General features: G+C 41.9%; 1 protein-coding gene across 1 annotated transcript in view; it reads left to right on the top strand.

Annotated features, from left to right (window-relative positions):
• TSHR (thyroid stimulating hormone receptor) overlaps positions 1-18,234 on the top strand; it is a 155,319-nt gene that overhangs the window by 87,491 nt on the left and 49,594 nt on the right. Inside the window, exons 3-4 of the mRNA XM_004699058.2 lie at positions 1,321-1,395; positions 15,551-15,625. Coding sequence (XP_004699115.1) covers positions 1,321-1,395; positions 15,551-15,625 — 150 coding nt within the window. The remainder of the gene's footprint in view (positions 1-1,320; positions 1,396-15,550; positions 15,626-18,234) is intronic.

Here is an 18,234-nt window from a genome sequence, read left to right as displayed (position 1 = left end):
ACATTGGAGGTACCGTGTTTGGATTAAAATAGTTATATAATGCTGTTATCCACTAGACACTAGAAGTTTAGAAAGTCTGACACATCAAAGGATAATTGTTTAGAAAATAGGTAATGCAAAACAGAAACACAAGTCCATTTGGAATTGTCACAACTGCTCCTCTCTTACACATTATATCAGGAACATATTCTGCTGGCAGAATCAATTCAAGCTCTAGACCAGTGGTGCTCAACCCTGCCTGCCTGCATATAGAATCATCTTGGAAGTTATTAAAAATGAATATTATTTTCCCATACCTCATAAGCTCTGATTTAATTATCCTGGGCTGAGCCTTTGATATCAGTATGTTTTAAAAGCTCCATGGGTTTTCAAGTGTGTGGCCCGGACTGATCATGAATCCCGGCCATGTCTATGAGTGGACACCATCTGTTAATCATTACTTTCCCCAAATGTCAAAGAGAAAAAAGGTCATTGATTTGATAGTATTAGTCATTCTCAGTACAGGATGGAATTTCAGGAGACTATTTGAAACTTCGTCCCTTATATATTCTTGACAGGTTATGTTCCTTATTCTTTTCTCTTTTTCAGTACTGAAAGCTTTTACTTGAATTATCTTTTGCTTACAAAACTCAAGGTGAATCTTACATTTTTAGCACTATTCCAACTCAAGAAAATTCTCAAAGGAATGTATACTTGCCATACGTTGGAATGCTCCATGCAACAGTCTTGGGTTTTTCTTCCCTCTGAAACCATATCTCTAACCGCATGCTATTATGAGGTACTCTGTTAGAGATGTCTTCCTATTAATTTTTATGTTCTTTTTGAAATCTCTGCATTTTTTGCTTTTTTAAATAACTCATCCATTCATTTATACATTTACTTAACACATATTTTTAGAGTTCAATGGCCAGCAAAAATACAAAGAATTCATTTCAGAGAAGTATTGAGTGATACATGTAAATCAAAGACCATTGACATACCACTGGACAATCAAGCACACTGTTATAATTAGTGAGATGAGCAACTTGTGTCACTGAGAGAATATATTAAGGGGATCTGACTGAAGAGGCTATCTGAAGGAAGTGATATCTGAACAAGATCTGAAGGATAAATGTGACTTGCTATGCCAGAATCATCAGGCGTAATGGGATGCAAACATAGGAGTAGCTAATTTTAACTTAAGGAGACAGCATGAGCATTGTGGATGTTGCCTGATCTGGAAAGCCCCTGACAAAGAAATGACACCATAATTAATAGTATGTTTGAAGTTCATAACCCTACTAACTTCCTACTCTGTCTTCTATTTTTTGTGATATTCAGCTACTTATCAATAGACACAACTCTGCAACGTCTGGCATCTCGTTCCTTCTACAATCTGAGTAAAATGACTCACATGTAAGTACCATTATAAGTGAAGCCGGGTCTCAGTGATGGCCCTCACCATTGATGACTTGGGGTCTCTGAATGGCAATGAGAGCTGGATTCTAAATCATGGGTCAAGACATTTGTTCATCATGAAATTCTAACTCTTTCTCATTCCCAAGTTTATGGTAATTCATCCTAATTACTTCTCAGTTCCATGATTGGAAACTGAAAGGCACCATTGGAAGATGTTCTCCTCTTGAACTGCTTTATTCTATTATTATCTTGTCTGTAAATTTAGTGTTATATATGCCAGTGAGTCAATAAATATTTACTGAATACCTATATGATGGCAGAGAATAGGCAAGATTCTGAGATAAATACAAACCGTGTTTTCCGTTAATTAGAAAGATTGGAATTTAGTGAGGTTAGAATAGGAAAGTGATGAGGAATGGTGGTTCTGGACTTGGTCCATGGCTGTTAGGTGCTGAGCCAGTTCCAATTCACAGCAACCCTAATTACAACAGAATAACAACCTGTCCCAGAGGAAGGAAGAGGACACAGAGGGAAGTTCTAGGAAGCAGAGCTATGGATAGAGGTATAAAGATACGGTGTGTACACATGTAAATACATTAATTCATCAAAATAGAGGGATTGGCCTATGTACAAATGGCAGTACACTGAGGTAGTGAACAGACTTCAGGTCTCTGTTCAAGCCCTGCCTCAACACGAGAACACTTTGTTCTAACAACCTGGCATCTGTGATGCTCACCTTCCCGACATGATCGCTAAAGATGAAATGGGTGCATAAGCAAAAGTGGTCAAGAAAGCTGATGGTTCCCAGCTATCAACAGATATAGCATCTGGAATCTTAAAGGCTTGAAGGTAAATAAGTGGCCATCTAGCAGAGAAGCAACAGCCCACGTGGAAGAAGCACACCAGCTTGTATGATCATGAGGTGTCAATGGGATCAGGTGTCAGGCATCAGAAGACCCAAAACAAACAATCATATCAATGCGAATGAGGAGGGTTGGAGTGAAGATGCAAAGCCCATCTGTAGACAATGGGACATCCCCTCACAGAAGGGTCACAAGGAAAGGATGAGTCAACCAGGGCACAGTATAGCACTGATGAAACAACCGACAAAACACACAATATTCCTCTGGTTCCTTGAGGCTTACCACCACTACCACCACCACTATCATGACCCCAGTCCTGCCTCTCACTGTGAGCTAGACCAGAGCATGTACACAGATAGAAGAGATACGAGCTCACAACAGGGAATCCAAGAACACTAATCGGAGTAGCGATTCCGGGAGGGTAACGGGGAGTGGGGAGAGGAGGAGGGGAATGGGGAACCATTGGCAATGATCGACACATAACACACACCCCCAAGGGGATGAACAACAGAAACCATGGGGGAAGGGAGACAGAGGTCAGTATAAGTTATGAAAATTTTATAATTTATCAAGGGGTCACAAGGAGAGGGGGGAGGGAGGAGGAAAAGAGAAGCTGATACCAAGGACTCAAATAGAAAATAAATGTTTAGAAAACAATGATAGCAACATATGTACAAATATGCCTGATACCATTGATGTATGGATTGTTATAAGACCTGTAAGAGCCCCCAATAAAATGATCTTTTCATTAAAAAAACAAACAAAACCTCCCCCATCCTCATAATTGTTCTTGTGTTTGAGCCCCTTGTTGCAGTCACTGTGTCCACCCATCTCATTAAGGGCTTTCCTCTTTCTCGCTGCCCCTCTGCTTTACCAAGCCCCATACTCTTCTCCAGGGACTGGTCTCTCCTGAGAACATGGCCAAAGTATGTGGGATGAAGTCTCACTCTCCTTGCCTCGAAGGAGCATGCTGGCTGTACTTCTTCCCAAACAGATTTGTTTTCAGTCTTGTTTTGTTGGCGGTCGATGGTCCTTTCAAGATGCTCCGCATTCAAATGCATGATTCTTCTTCAACCTTCCTGATTTAACGTCCTACTTTCACATGCCTATGAGGCACTTGAAAGTACCATGACTGGGTCAGCTGCACCTTAATCTTCAAAGTAACTTCCTTAACTGTCCACACTCGAAAGGGGCCGTGTGCAGCAGATTGACCCACAGCCAGATGTCACTGATCTCGGACTGCTGCTTCTGCAGGTTGCTGAGTTGGCACCGACTGCCCGGCGGTGAGGGGTTTGGTCGGAGTTGGTTCTCGGTCAATTCAAACCCCAGCTTTCTGTCTCTTCACTACTGAACCTGGGACAGATTATGTGATCATCTCTTTCTTCTGTTGTCTCATTTGTAAAATAAAGAGAGCAAGTGTTCCAACTTCATATGATCATTAAAATACTAACTGAGAGAGTGCATATAAACATTTAGCGCTATGACTTGTATAGGAGACAATACGCTTTAGAAATAACTGTTTTTATTTCTCTAGTGTCTTACAGCTTATAAAGAATTTTACCTGCAAAATCAAATTTCCTACTTTTAAGAAGCCACTTAATAACCACTTTTCTCAATTAACAACTGCCTTCGCTACATTTTTCTGATTGCATAACTAGAATCTTACAGTGGCAGTGTTAGCATTCCCATAAGCAGCTATTTCTTCTAAAGTCTCATTTACATTTGATCCAAATTTCACTTCCAGCACTATCACATTCCACATTTGCTACTTTCGTCTTTGTTGGCCAATTCCCTCTTTTATTTTTAAAATATGCCCCATGATTCATCACTGGGAGTCAAAGAGGCAACACAACTGCTTGCTTTGCAGTCTGTGAATGAGCCAAATAACCGATGCACTGTGATCAATCACCGATGACTCTGAAGGAGGTGGTATGACTGGTCACCTATCGCGATGAGTATCTGATATTTACATCAAGGTCTGTGGGCTGACAAGCTGCCAGCAAAGTTAAGGAAATACACTGTGGTAAATGCAACATGGACATAGTGCGAAGAGACGGTTATTATGTAACTAAACTATGGTCATTGAAGGCCATGCATTTGGAACTATGTAAACAGAGACTTCCTGCACAAAACCATTGCCATCAAGTCAATTCCAAGTCCTGGTGACCCAGGAGTGCAGAGAGCTGACCCATCGGTTGCCAAGGTTGTCATCTCCACAGAAGCAAACCACCACATCGTGCTTCGGCAGAGTGGCCGGTGAGTTCAAAGTGCTGACCTTCATAGTAATTGAGCACTTACCACCAGGGGTTCTTGATACATGGAATTCAAGGACATCAAATGAAAATTCAAAGTACAGGGGAGAAGGTATGGTCTAAGGTCTTTAAATTTTCTGAGAAGTGGCAGATGTCATCATTTATATTAGACTTCATAAATCATGACTAAATGCTTTCATCCATCAGGTAACAACTAAAAGAATTTGTAATAGAATAGATAACTACCAAGCTAATCAAAGGGTGAATGAATAATAAATTTAATTATATATATTTTGTAAAGACCAGGAAAAAATAAAGAAAAAGGCAAGAAATGCACAGAACTGCCCATCAGGTTTGCAAGGCTATATCATCTTTATGGAAACAGATTTCCATGTCTTGTCCTCATGGAGTGGCTGATGGGTTTGATCCACCAGCCTTTCTGGGTAGCAGGCAAATGTTTCATGACTGCACCACCAGGGCCTCTCCATAATAATCGTAAAAGAATAGGTAACTACCAAATCTACTGGGAACTGAAGGGAGGATGTGGGATAATGCACATAAGTTAATCCAAAGAAAGATATGAAATCAAGAAAGGCTGGCATAAAGAGTAGATTTATCATTATTTGTATCGGTTACATTAAATGTGCAAGGATGGCATGCCTCAATTAAAATACAAAGATTGTCAGATTCGTTCATTTAAAAAATTCACTGTATACTGTTTACAGGAGATATAATTTAAATGCAATTATATAGAACGGTCAAAGGTGAAAGGATAAGATATATAACATGCAAGCAGTAACCAAAACAGAGTTGAGACGATTATACTAATATACACTAACACAGAAAGTTTCATCATCTATAAACTGGGAGTATTCATGATAGAAAAATTACATCACCCAAATGGCAAAATAATTATAAATGTGAATATATATAAGAATATCGCTTCAAATAATATAAAGCAGAAATTATTAGCATGAAAAAAATAGGCAAATCCACAACCAGTAGCGAGAGCGTGTATTAATATATCTTAAGCAATACCTACAAAATAAGCATATCAAAAAGTAATAATACTACTGACAGGAAACGAATAAAGATTGAAGATCTGAAAAACAGTTTACAAATAACCTTAATGACATATAAAACAGTGCATTCAGCAGGAGAACACATCCTTTTTAATAGTTACATGGGATATTTATTAAAATCGACTTTACAGGCAGATGTAACATCTTATCATTTGATCTCTCTTTTGACCTATTTTAAAGCCGTTTCTTTTTTGAAAACAACAGTAAAGGGGAAATGCATGTGGATTGAGCCCCTGGTGAATTCCCTCTGACCGTGGACCAGGGATGGGAATAGCCTTGCAGAATGCACCGCAAAAGGGACTCTGGCAGATGCAGTGAGGTTAGCATTTAGCACCCCGTTGTGTGAACTCCCTTATGAGCCATTTAAATGTGTTCTCGTTTTGAATATTTTCTGCTTCCTTTTTGATTGAGGTTTTTATCGGTTTTACTTTGTTATTCTTTTCAGTTTATTGTTTGTTTTCATGGTTTTTAATGTTTTCCTTTATATGAAATACAGGATAGGTACATCTCCAGATACAGCATCTGGATTAATGGTTCCTTGGGGATAAGACAGGGGAGGTTGAGGGGAAGTGGGGAGCTAAGAACAATGAGTATAAGAATGAAGAGAATGTTCTAAAACTGGTTGTGGTGATAATTGTACAACTCTTCTTGATGTGAGTACCTATTAAATTTCATGATATGTGAATTATATGTCAATAAAACCGTTGAATGAGGAATGAATAAATAAATAGATGGATGTGTACATAGATAAATAAAACTGATTTACATCGAACCACAAAAACAAGTGTCAATAGCTTACAAAACATTAGAACATATTGACTGACCAGCATACTTTTCTAAGTAACCATGAGTCAAAAAAGAAATCATATTAGGTATTTAAACTAAATAAAAATATAATCCCCTCATAGAGGGGTCACAGGGAAGAGATGAGCCAGTCAGGGTGCAGTGTAGCACTGATGAAACACACAACTTTCCTCTAGCTCTTTGGTGCTTCCTTCCCCCCACTATTATGACCTCAATTCTACCTTACAAATCAGATTAGACCAGAACATGCACACTGCTACAGATTAGAGCCCCCAACACAGGGAATCCAGGATAGATAAACCCCTCACGGCCAACAATGAGATTAGAGATACCAGGAGGATGAGGGGAAGGTGGGGGGAGAAAGGGAGGATCGATCACAAGGATCAATCGAGAACCCCCTCCCAGGGGGATGAATATGGAAAAGTGGGTAAGGGACGATGGAGGATGACATAAGATATGAAAATAATAATCTATAACTTTCGAGAGTTTGTGAGGAAGGGCGGGCAGGGAAGGGAGGGGGAAGAAATGGGGAGCTGATATCAGGGGCTCAAGTGGGAAGAGAATACTTTGAAAATGATGATGGCGGCAAATGTGCTTGACACACTGGATGAATAAATAAAATTAAATTAAAATGTAATGTTTTGAAACCTATAGTGTTTCTGAGGTTTCACACTCAGAAACTATGGTTGGAAAAAGGCAGATAAGAAAGCTTAAAAACAGATTATTTACATATTTTTCAATAATCCTTCCGTAATAATTTATAAAAGAAAGTAAATTAAGACCAAAGAAAATAGAAATATACTGAAGCCCCAGAAAACTAAATTCTAGATCACAATGAAGTTATACAAATTCTAAACCAAGTCTCCTAACTCCAACTGTAATGTTCACACATCATACTACTCTGCTACGATGCTCCACGCACCCCAGACTGCCGGCTGTTCATGTTTAAGAATGTCCTTCATCCTCCTGTGGCTCTTGAAGGCAGCTCTTTCATTTCATGGCATCATCTTCCTCTTAATGGTTCCCGTTGATAGCAGTCCTCTTATAAATATAAAATTTCTCTTTGAGCAAAAGTATTAGTTTTTCAGAGCAAAGAACTTATTAAAGACCATAACTAAAAGATGTGTAGAGATGGATATTTAAAAGAATATTTGCTTCAAATTTGAGTTATTAGGTGCCTAATATCTCAGAAAACAGGAGAATGAAATATCTTCCATTCTTCAAATGTTAATAATATACAGGGGGCTTCAAATTTTTCATTAAAAAGCAGATTTAAAAGATAAGGGAATTTATCCATGAACTTTTGGAAACCCACTTGTATCCTGGATGCAATTCTTTGAAAAATAATTTCTTCTCAGTGTAAAGGGCAAATGAGAAGTTGGAAGTGGGTTCCACTTCCATGTTTACTGCATTTATTTAAACCCATGGCCCTGGAGTCCGTTCTGATGCATAGCAATCCTACAGGGCAGAATAGAATGACTCCCCAGGGTTTCTAAGGTTATGAAATTTTATAGGAACAGGCAGCCTCATCTTTCTCCTTCAGAGCAGCCAGTGGGTTTGAATTATCAACTTTGAGGTTAGCAGCCTATCCCACTAAAGAAACAACAGCTAAAAACAATTCATTGTACTACTTGCATGAAACAAACAACAGAAAAGTCATTCTCCTGCCCTCAAGAATTCAGAATCATTTTGTAGAAATAAGACACGGACCCAAATATCCATTGAAGAGTACTTGTTTAATCTACAGACCAAACCGCCAGCCACACTTTCCTAGAATCCCGAGTGTAAGATTAAAGCTCTGTGCTTTATTCAGGGTAGCACAAATGCTTTGCGTCTAATTAACCAAATGTTGGCAATCGGAGTGCCCCTGGCAGCCCTGTGGAAGAACTGATGATCAGCCTCTACACCAACGGTTCTCACCCTGGGGGTCGAATGACCCTTTCACAGGGGTCACCCGATTCATCACAGTAGCAAAGTGACAGTGATGAAGTAGCAACAAAAATAAGTTCCTGTTGGGGGGTCACCACCACATAAGGACCTGTATGAAAGGGTCCTGGCATTAGGAAGGTGGAGAACCAGTGCTCTATACTGTGATGTATGCTTTCAAATTGATTCCAGCTCAGCAGAGACCCTGGAGGACATTGAGCTGCCCCATAGGGTTTCCTAGCAAACAGCAGGTCAGCAGTTTGAAACCACCCACCACTCTGCTGGAGAAAGACAGGACTTTTTACTCACGGAAACAGTTACAATCTTGGAAACTCATAAGGGGCAGTGCTGCCCTGCCCTTTAAGATCGCCCTGAGTTGGCATCCACTCGTTGGCAGTAAGGTTTGGTTTTTGTTTTTAATCTTTAAAGGAGCCTACCGCCAAGTCTTTTTCTTTTGTTCCTTGGACCTACCTTTCTGTGACCAGCCTAGTCCCCAGGGTCCTTTTCTAGAAAGATTGCAGCCAAGAAAAGTTCACGGAGAGTTTTACTCAGTAACACCTAGTGTCAATGTAAGCAGAATTCAAATTGATGCCAATGGTTTGGTTTGGCTTTGTTGTTTTTTATTCAGGAACGAAAGATCTTTACTGCGTTCTATTGATATGGAGGGTAGGTATTAAAGAGTACTCCCTGTCAATGTCAGGGCATCTTATGATTATGTAATTATCGGAAAGTCTCCGTGAGGAGAATATCGGCAGTAGAAGAAAATATCAGTTCCGCCTCTTCACTATCTTTTCTTCCTCAGCTTTCCTCTCTTCTTTTCCGACATGTCAGCGAGGGCCACTGAGGAGTCTGTGGGCCACAGTTCCGCTATCCATCATGCCAATGCCTTTGCAACTTGCTGCAAAAACATAGATCTATCATCTGGGACGGCTTCTCGGTTCATGTTTTGCATTGGCCCAGGATATGAATTGGGGTGGTAGAAAATAGGCATTGAAATTGTTTCTGTTAGCCATCAAGAGCTGGTCTTCTGAAGACACGCAGCTACCTGTGCCCCCGAGAAAGCCACAAGCACGGAGCGTTCAAGGGTCGTTTGATGCTGGACATTTTACAAAGTTATACAGAGACTTCAATAGCATGGGTCACTCCATTCTTATCCCTATCTCTTCTGTTGGCCTCTGTGGCACCACATTGCTGATTGCCCTCCTACCACACCGGGCAGTCTTTCTTGTACTGCTTTCCTTAACTGGTTTATTCACCTTCCTTTCTCCTAAATGCTGGGCTCCCACCGAGCGCAGTCCTGTGTCCTCTTTTCCACTCGCTCTACATTCTTCCCTTGTGTGATCTTCCTCAGCGGTTCTCACGTGAACATATGTAGGCCTCGCGCCTTAGCCCTCACTTCCAGGTGAGAATGCTCCTTTAAAGCAAGGATGCCGAGGCTGTACGTCAGATACTTTAGACGTGTTATCAAGAGGGACAAAGACCAAATGTTTTTCATTGCAGGGAGTAATGCTGTTGGGGGTTTTTCTGTGAAGGGGGCTGTGAGCCAAATACTTTTGAGAACGTATGCTGTAGAAAGTTACCGGAAAACAAGGGATGTTTCTCTATTCACTAGAGCAAGCAGAGCTAGTCAGCGTCATTGTTCTTTCTAAATTGTAGACACTTAAAAGCACATGCACACACACGATTTAAAACAAATTGATGCACGATTTGAAATTAAAATAATCTAGTGAAAGGCTATGTTGGAACGAATATTCTTGCCCAAATTTACTCAGCTAACAAATTTGAGTTAGAATTTGAACCCAATTATGTTTCTTTCCAATGCCATGTGTCACCCAATTAAAAGTTGGGCAGAATGTGCACCAGATAGCTGTAATTGAAAGTCGTTAGGTGCTTTCAGTTGGGTCCAACTCACAGCGAAACCACGCACAAATAGCGCGTTACCTCGTCTCGACCATCCTCACAATTACTGTTAGGCTTGAGCCCAGTGCATAGACACAGTGTCAGTCCAACTCGTAGAGGCCGTTCTTCGTCTTCCCTGGCCCTCCACGATACCAAATGTGATGCTCTTCTCCAGCGGCTTGTCCCTTCTGATCGTGTATCCAAAATACGTGAGATGAAGTCTTGCTAGCCTCACTTCTAAGGAGTTAGTCTTTGTGAGATCCCGCCTCACAAGGGATTATTGTGTAATGGAAGGGAAGAAATTAAGAGACAGACAAAAGTTTTGGGCTGTTCACCTCCTCCATGGCTTCAAGAACCAGGTCTCAGCAGAGAGAGATTATATTCTCAACATCACCTTATATACTCTTGGGGCATGCAAACCCCTCTAATCACAGGTAACCACATACGTAACAAAGTGGGATGCTCCCTAACCCTAACACCAGTGCTGGGGGCAAGTAAGGGGGAGTGACCATCCCCTGAGCAGGGAGAGCAGTAGCAACATGCCTGCTCCGATAGATAAAGATGTTGGCCAGATCGCTACTTTAAGGCGGCACTATTATGGGAGGATATTGTGGGGATTAATCTTAATTATGAGACTATGATTGGGACTCATCTCCAACTCACAAGCGCGAAGGCCTCCCTTCACCCAGAATCCTGGCCTCCCACGCTTCTTAAAATATGAGAACAAAGAATTCATCCGCATACACTCTTTCCCAGTCCTCTGTTTCTCACAATTCTTTCCTTTCTTCAAGACAGATTTATTGGGCCTTCTGGCAGTTCTTGCACTTTCAATATTCTTTGCCAACATCGTCATTCAAATGCACCGATTCTCCCCGGGGGCTTCGTGGTCCAGTTTCGGCTCTCCCATATGAGGTGACTGAGAACACCATGCCTTATGTCAGTTGCACTTTAATCCTCAAAGTGAGTTTTGGCTCTTCAACATTTTACAGAGGCCATGTGCAGATTGCCTCCATCCAGTACGCCCTCTTCCACCAGCTCTGATTGCCATGGGGCCAAGGAAAATGAAACCCTTGACCCCTTCCATTTAATGTTTGCCCAATCATCCATCAGCTGACTTGTGAGGCCAACACCACTTGCTGGGCATCACGATCACACTTCTCCTCTAAAGAGTCGTGCTATTTGAAATCCGATGAAGGGGAACAAACAATAATGGGTATTTATGTTTCTTCTTATTTCTGGAGGGAGCCCCCGTGGGGCACTGATTAAGCCCAGCTGTTGACGGTAAGGTTTGCGGTTTGAACCCACCAGCTGTGTCGTGGAAGAAAGAAGGGATAGTAGGTTCCCGTTCAGACCAAACAGTCTTGGAAACCCTGTGAGGGCAGTGTGGCTCGGCCCCAAGAATCGCTGTGAGTCAGGATCCACTCAGAGGCAACGGATTTATCTCTTTTCAATATCACTGAGAAAAAGAAAGATGAGCAATACTGGCCTCAATAAGTCCGAGGTGGGGGCTCATGGCTGCCTCTAGCGGCGGGACAGACAGGCCATCAGCCTGCCACTGAAGATGAGCGTCTACCTCCCCTCAGCCGGCTCACTCACTTCCTCCCTGGTGGAGCGGTCCCAGATCATAAGTCGTGAACTCGGGCCCTTTTTATCCTTTAATCTTCCTGAGTGGAGCGTTTCCAATCAATAACCTTCAAGATCCTTAAATATTTCCTTAATATAGCCAACTAATCTCACACCACATCTGGCGCGGCACTTTTTAAAACTTGGTTATATAAATTAGGTGCCGCTTAGCTTTTTGCCATTTGGCATTGTACAATGCATCTTGTTATATTTTTTTCTTTTGAAAAATATTTAATGAAAATTGAAATGTCTACTTTTCTTTGCTCCAAACCTATCTACTAGAACGTATCGTGATTAAGAGTATGTTTCTCGTTTGGAGAGTTTGGGCTAGGAGCCTTGGTGGCACAGTGGTTAAGCACATTTATTCAGCTGCTAACAGAAAGGTCAGAGGTTCAAATCCACCAGAGACTTCATAGGAGAAAATATCTGGTGATCTGTCCCCCTATAAGTTTCAGCCTAGAAACCCCTATAAGATTATTTTGCTCTGTCCTATAGAGAATTTATGAGCTGAAATTTATTTGATGGCACACACACACAATTTTAATATGTCTCTTATTATTGTATTATTTGAAAAGACTATTTATTAAAAGAAAGAGTCAAAAATATTTAACAGGTCCAACCTAACTACAGATTATTTCCTGCTAAATAGAACAGGATGGAGTGGCCCTCTTTCATGCCCTGCCCCAAGAGTCCAAGTTACTGAAGGAGCCACTATTCTCAGCTCTTCTCTGAAGTTCTGTTGGAAGACCTCTCTCCCTGCCAGCCTGCTGAGCCACACTTGTGTACAGGTCTGCCCTCTATAGGCTCTTTAGCTTCTTGGAAGTAAACCTAACCTCCTGGGTGCTGGATTGTAAACAAGTGTTTAACTCAAGGTGGTGTGATTTAAATTCATCCACCCAGACATGCTTGGCATTCCTTCAAACTTGGACTCCTCTCTCAACCTTCTCTTTACAGAAGAGCCCATGGGGTGATGCTAGCTTCTAACCCAAAGGTGGGTAGTGGAGTCCACCTAGAAGCCCCTCAGAAGAAAGACCTGCCACTCTCCCTCTGACAGACTCCTATGGAACGCGGTTCTACTCTGACATACAGGGAGTCGCCGTGAGTCAGAGTCTATTTGATGGCAACTCTTCTGTCTTTTTTTTTTTCTTTTCTTTTCTTTGACCAGAACTCTTGGTTCCTTAGCTCCACAAATCCTTGCTTGCTTTTTGGAAGCTTTTATACCATCTGCATTTATCTTCATTGAAGGAAACTGCTGGCAGCCCACTTTCCCCTGCCCGTCTTCTTTCACTCAGCAGATTTTATTTTCAGGTACTCGTAAGGCGATTGAGAGGAGCCCTGGAGAAGCACTATTTAAGCGCTTGGCTGCCAACTGAAAGGTCAACATTGCAAACCCACAAGTTGCTCCATGGGAAAAAGACTTTTTTTCCACCGGGGTAGTAGAGGACTGCCCCCTAAAAGCTCAAGGAGTTTGCTTCTAGGGTTGCTATGAGTCAAAATAAACTCAATAGCAACTGCAATAGCAAAAATATGTTCTTTTAGTGGTATCTCTTGTTTATCTTTCTCTCTCTTCTTCTTCTTCCTTTCCCTCCACAAAGCCCTCTCCTCCTGGGTGTCTCCCCCTCTGTCTGGCTGCCATGACTCCAGGCTGACGCCTCGTTGGGACAGCTGTGACCCAGAGCAGTATTCTGTGTCCCTTTCATTTGGAACCTTTGAAGCTGACGCCACGGGGCTGCACTCTGCTTGTGATATTCTTTGGGGACAATTACTCAGGTTTGCTGGTCCAACGATTCTCTGTTGTGGAGAAACATTCCCGAATGCAAATTCCATTCAGAGGATTTCTGAACTCTACTGGCTAGTTTATATTTGGTTGTTTCTAACCGTAACTAGAACACTCTTCCCCAAATCGAAAATTCTGGGAAGGAGTGTGTTGCCCACCACAGAGAAAGGAAGCAGCATTAGAGCAGGCTGAAGTCTCTCAGAGGTGCAAGGCACAATCGTTGTGAACTTTACTCAGGGCAGAGGGCTGTGAGGCTTTCAGTTTATAAACGGGACACAATTTAGACTTTGGTATAGAGAGCAGCTATCTAAGGAAAAACTTATTCCTAATGATTGTGATAGAATACTACAGCAGACACCATCAGGCAAGGATTTTGAGTGGAAGGGTTCAAAGGATAGAGATGTCAAAGGTTGATACTTTCTATATAAGCTTTGATGGATCTTTTGAGAAAGTCCAGTAAATAATAATAAAGTTCTTTTCAAGTCTCCTGGAATACTAAATTATGCTAATGGAGACAATGGAATAGAGTCTATATCAGTGTAGACAGTAAGATGTATGGAAATAGATTTCTCCAAAAAGAAAAAACAACAACTCACTGCCATCTAGTCAATTCCAACTCATAGCAACCTGGGAGGCACAGTGGGCTGCTCATTTAGCTGCTAGCCACAAGGTCAGTGGTTCCAACCCACCAACTGCTCCTCTGGAGAAAGATGAAACTCTCAACTCCTAAAAAGATGAAAAGCTTTGGAGTCCCAAAGGAGGAATTTTACCCAGCCCCTCAGGGTTGCTATGAGATGATTTCGATTCTCAGTTAAATCCATGTTCGGTTTTCCCTCCCTTTGCCTAAGGTCTATTTCAGACTCAACTTTGTAAGTCAAAATGCCAAGATTAATGGGTATTTATGAATAACAGCAAAACATTGTCAGATATAGTGTGAGAAAATAAGCCTCTCAGGTCAGAAGGCATTCAAAATATGACTGAGGAAGAGCTGCCTTCTCAAATTAAAGCTGACCAAAATGATGTGGGTGGAGTAAACTTTTGAAGACTGCAAATAGAACAGGGCTCAAAATGAGAACAAACTGTAAACATATTAATAATCAAAATGTGGAATGTAGAAAGTGTGCATCTAGGAAAATGAGAAGTGGAATTTCAATCAGATGGAATGGAATGTACCAAGATCATGCTTGTTAAAGTAAAGGGACAGCAAAAAAGAGGACGACTGGCAAAAGATGGAATGACATCATGGCTGTAACAATGGACTCATACCCAAGACCCACTGTGGGAACGGCACAGGCCCAGGCAGGGTTTCCACTCTGTTGTTCATAGGATTGCTTGTGAATTGGAACCGGCATGATGGCACCTCACAAAAACAATAACAACGGTGCTGTCTGTTCATTCTTGATCAGCCTATGTCTAAACCCATGTACAGTAGACACACAGGTTATCCCATTGCATGTGGGATAACTATTAAAACTTAAATTACTGACACTGCAAAATAACCCCAAGTGAACTGTGAAGACTCGCTTTATCTGAAGTAGCAATGGGCAAGAGAAAATCACCACCATCATTGCTGTGCTTCTATCCACCATATAACCCACTCCATTCCCCTGCAGAACCGCTTTCCTTGCCGGATACTTGCGATTGTCATCAACAATCCATTGGGTGGGTCCTTCTTCTCTGTCTACGTCTAAAAGGGAGAAAAGGGCTCTGAGAATTCAATTAAGACAAAGTGACATGATCGGGCTGGATCGTCACTGTCGCTCTCTGAGGAGCTGGAGTTTATGAGATTGATTCTCAGCTGGTTACAGTCCCAGGGATATCATGCAAATGTATAGCTAAGCCTGTTTGATGTGGTTTTATCTTTGATTCAGAGAAGAAGAAGAAAGATATGTGTCATTGTTAATGCGATCCTTGTATCATTTACAGAGAGATTCGGAATACCAGAAGCTTAACTTACATAGACCCTGAGGCCCTCAAAGAGCTCCCCCTCCTGAAGTTCCTGTAAGTAAAGCATTAACTCCTCTATCATCCCACTTTTTTTTCTTTTAGAATTATAATGCTGTTGTTTGCCAGGGCATTGACGCCTAACCTAAAGGTTGGCAGTTCAAACCTTCCAGTGAACCTCTTCTGTAAAACTTACAGCTCAGAAACTGTGCTCAGTTCTCCTCTGCCATGAGGCAGAATCAACTTGGCAGCAACAGGTTTGGTTTGTTTTTGTCTGCCAGGAACTCCCTAGGAAGTTGAGATCCGTGGCCAGAATCAAATCATACCCTGTGACTTATCTCCCACTTTCATTGTCACTCAAAGTGAAAACATCGGTGACAAGGTCTAGGGTTTTATAAACTTTTTTACAGTCAGCAGTGGACTGTGAGCACCAAGAGGCATGAGTGAGAAAATTCAAAATCTGGCCTTGAAGAGGCAGGGGTGAGGGGGTTGGGGCACGTCAGAAGGTTCGTGGGAAAATGGAATTGATAGATAATGGAATCTAGTTAGCCATTAAATGGAATAAACCAGAACAATGAATACGCAAAAAGCCCTCAGAGCCCCAATGTTCGTATATGATCAGGGGAAATGGGTATCAAATTGGTATTAGAATAACTGTTAAAAAGAAGTCACAACGGAGAAAATACAGTGCATTAGAGAGAGAGAGAGAGAGAAGAGGAAACATGGAGGGACAACTCCCAGTTTTTCTTTGCATTGGTGGCCCCTTGGGAGCTGACAGTAACTCCATAAGAGCAGGGAGCTCCACATTCTAGCCTTCTGTCCCATCTTTGCTGTTAGCACAGAGTAGGTGCTGAATACAAATGCGTTAAGTGGCTATGTATATGACCTCAGGTCCTGCAGGCACCAGGTAGAAGAACTCTCTATCTATCTACCTATCTATATTATCCATATATGAGGGGTCTTTAGAAAGTTAGTGGGAAATAGAATTGAAAGATAATGGAAGTTTGTGAAATAAATCTTTAAGAATGAAAAGATGTTATTCAGGAAAAGAAGTGGGTGGATAGAAAGGTAGAGGGAAATCCAGGTAGATAAAGTTACATAAACAAGATATAGAGCCAAGGAACTAGATGGCTTATTTGCAAAACTGCAAACAGTGTAGTATTGAGGTGTGACTGGGAGATGTGGGCAGATTGAGGAGGCTACTGGTGAGAGATGCAGCTGAAGGGATCTCCGAAGAGGACCACTTAGAGGCTGATAAGAATTTGTTAGGGGGCAAAGTGATCGCTGCTCCCATGGACTTTCAATCATCCAATAACTACTCTCTGATATGCTGATAGTCTGTCATTTGCAAGGCTCTGTGGGAAATACACAAGATTAGACCATTTTCCCCGCCTTCCAGGCGCTTTATAGACTAGTGCCTACAAAAAGGAAAAGATCTTCAGTTACAGGAGAACTAATGATAAGTAACAAGTGAGAAGTCCCTACAGTATTTGGTGCTCTAGCTATCAATTGTTGTGTGTGCTGCCCAGTTGATTCTAACTCATCGTGATTCTATACGACCAAGGAAAATTACCCCACGAAGTTCCCCAGGCTGTAATCTTTATGGGTTTGGACCTCCAAGTATTGGCTCCCGTGGAGTAGGTAGTGCATTTAAACTGTTGGCTTTTCCATTAGTAGGCAGGCATGGAGCCAGTGTGCCACCAGGGCTCCTCGGGTAATTAAACGAGCACACAGGAGCAGATGAAGGGGGAGGAGGAAAAAGTGGAGCACATCCTGGCCCGCCAGACCTTGAGGACAATGTTCCTGATTAGAGCAGCCAGTCCACAGAGAGGACCACATGGCCAACCCCACTATGAGACATGACGTCCCTCACTGAACCATAGCCCTACAAGGGACAACACTGGAGACACAGTATGGGAATTGTGCCCAATCTGATCCTGTCACACCAAGGCAAAACACTAAGGGGGTGCAACAGAACAGCAAGGGAATGGAACAGCGAGGTCCCCAGAGCATCCTGAAGGTGGACTATGGGGCTGGGAGGGTGGGGGGCAACAGACTAGACTGGAAAACACTCCTAAAGGCCAACAAACAGTCCTTGAACTAAGTACAAGCTTTTGCTTCTTATTGTGTTTTGTTTTGTTTTTTTGTCATTGGTTTTTTGTTGTTGTTTTGTTGTATATTGGTGCTTGGTTTTGCTCTGTCTTGTTTTCTGCATGTTATTATCTCCCCAGGTCTTCCTAAATAAGATAGGCTGGATGAACAATCTGGAGGAGAAAACAACGGGACCAACAGTTCCGGGGGGACATGGGAGAGGGGGAGGTGGGGGGAAAGGTAGTGGTGTTAACAAACCCAGGGACAAAGGAACAACAAATGATCCAAATCAATGGGGAGGAGGGTGTAGGAGGCCTGGTAGGGTGAATGCAACCAAGAGGAATTACTGAAACCTAAATGAAGACTGAGCATGATAGTGGAACAAGAGGAAAGTCAAAGAAAATAGAGGAAAGAGTTAGGAGGCAAAGGGCATTTATAGAGGTCTAAATAAAGGCATGTACATATGCAAATATATTTTTATATGAGGATGGGGAAATAGATCTATGTGCCTATATTTATAGGTTTAGTATTAAGGTAGCAGAAGGACATTGGGCCTCCACGCAAGTACTCCCTCA

This window comes from Echinops telfairi, unplaced genomic scaffold (genome assembly GCF_000313985.2).
Source record: "Echinops telfairi isolate 266 unplaced genomic scaffold, ASM31398v2 ScPeMD7_18;HRSCAF=68, whole genome shotgun sequence".
NCBI classification, from domain to species: Eukaryota; Metazoa; Chordata; class Mammalia; order Afrosoricida; family Tenrecidae; genus Echinops; species Echinops telfairi.
This window is presented reverse-complemented; position numbering and strand designations above follow the sequence as displayed.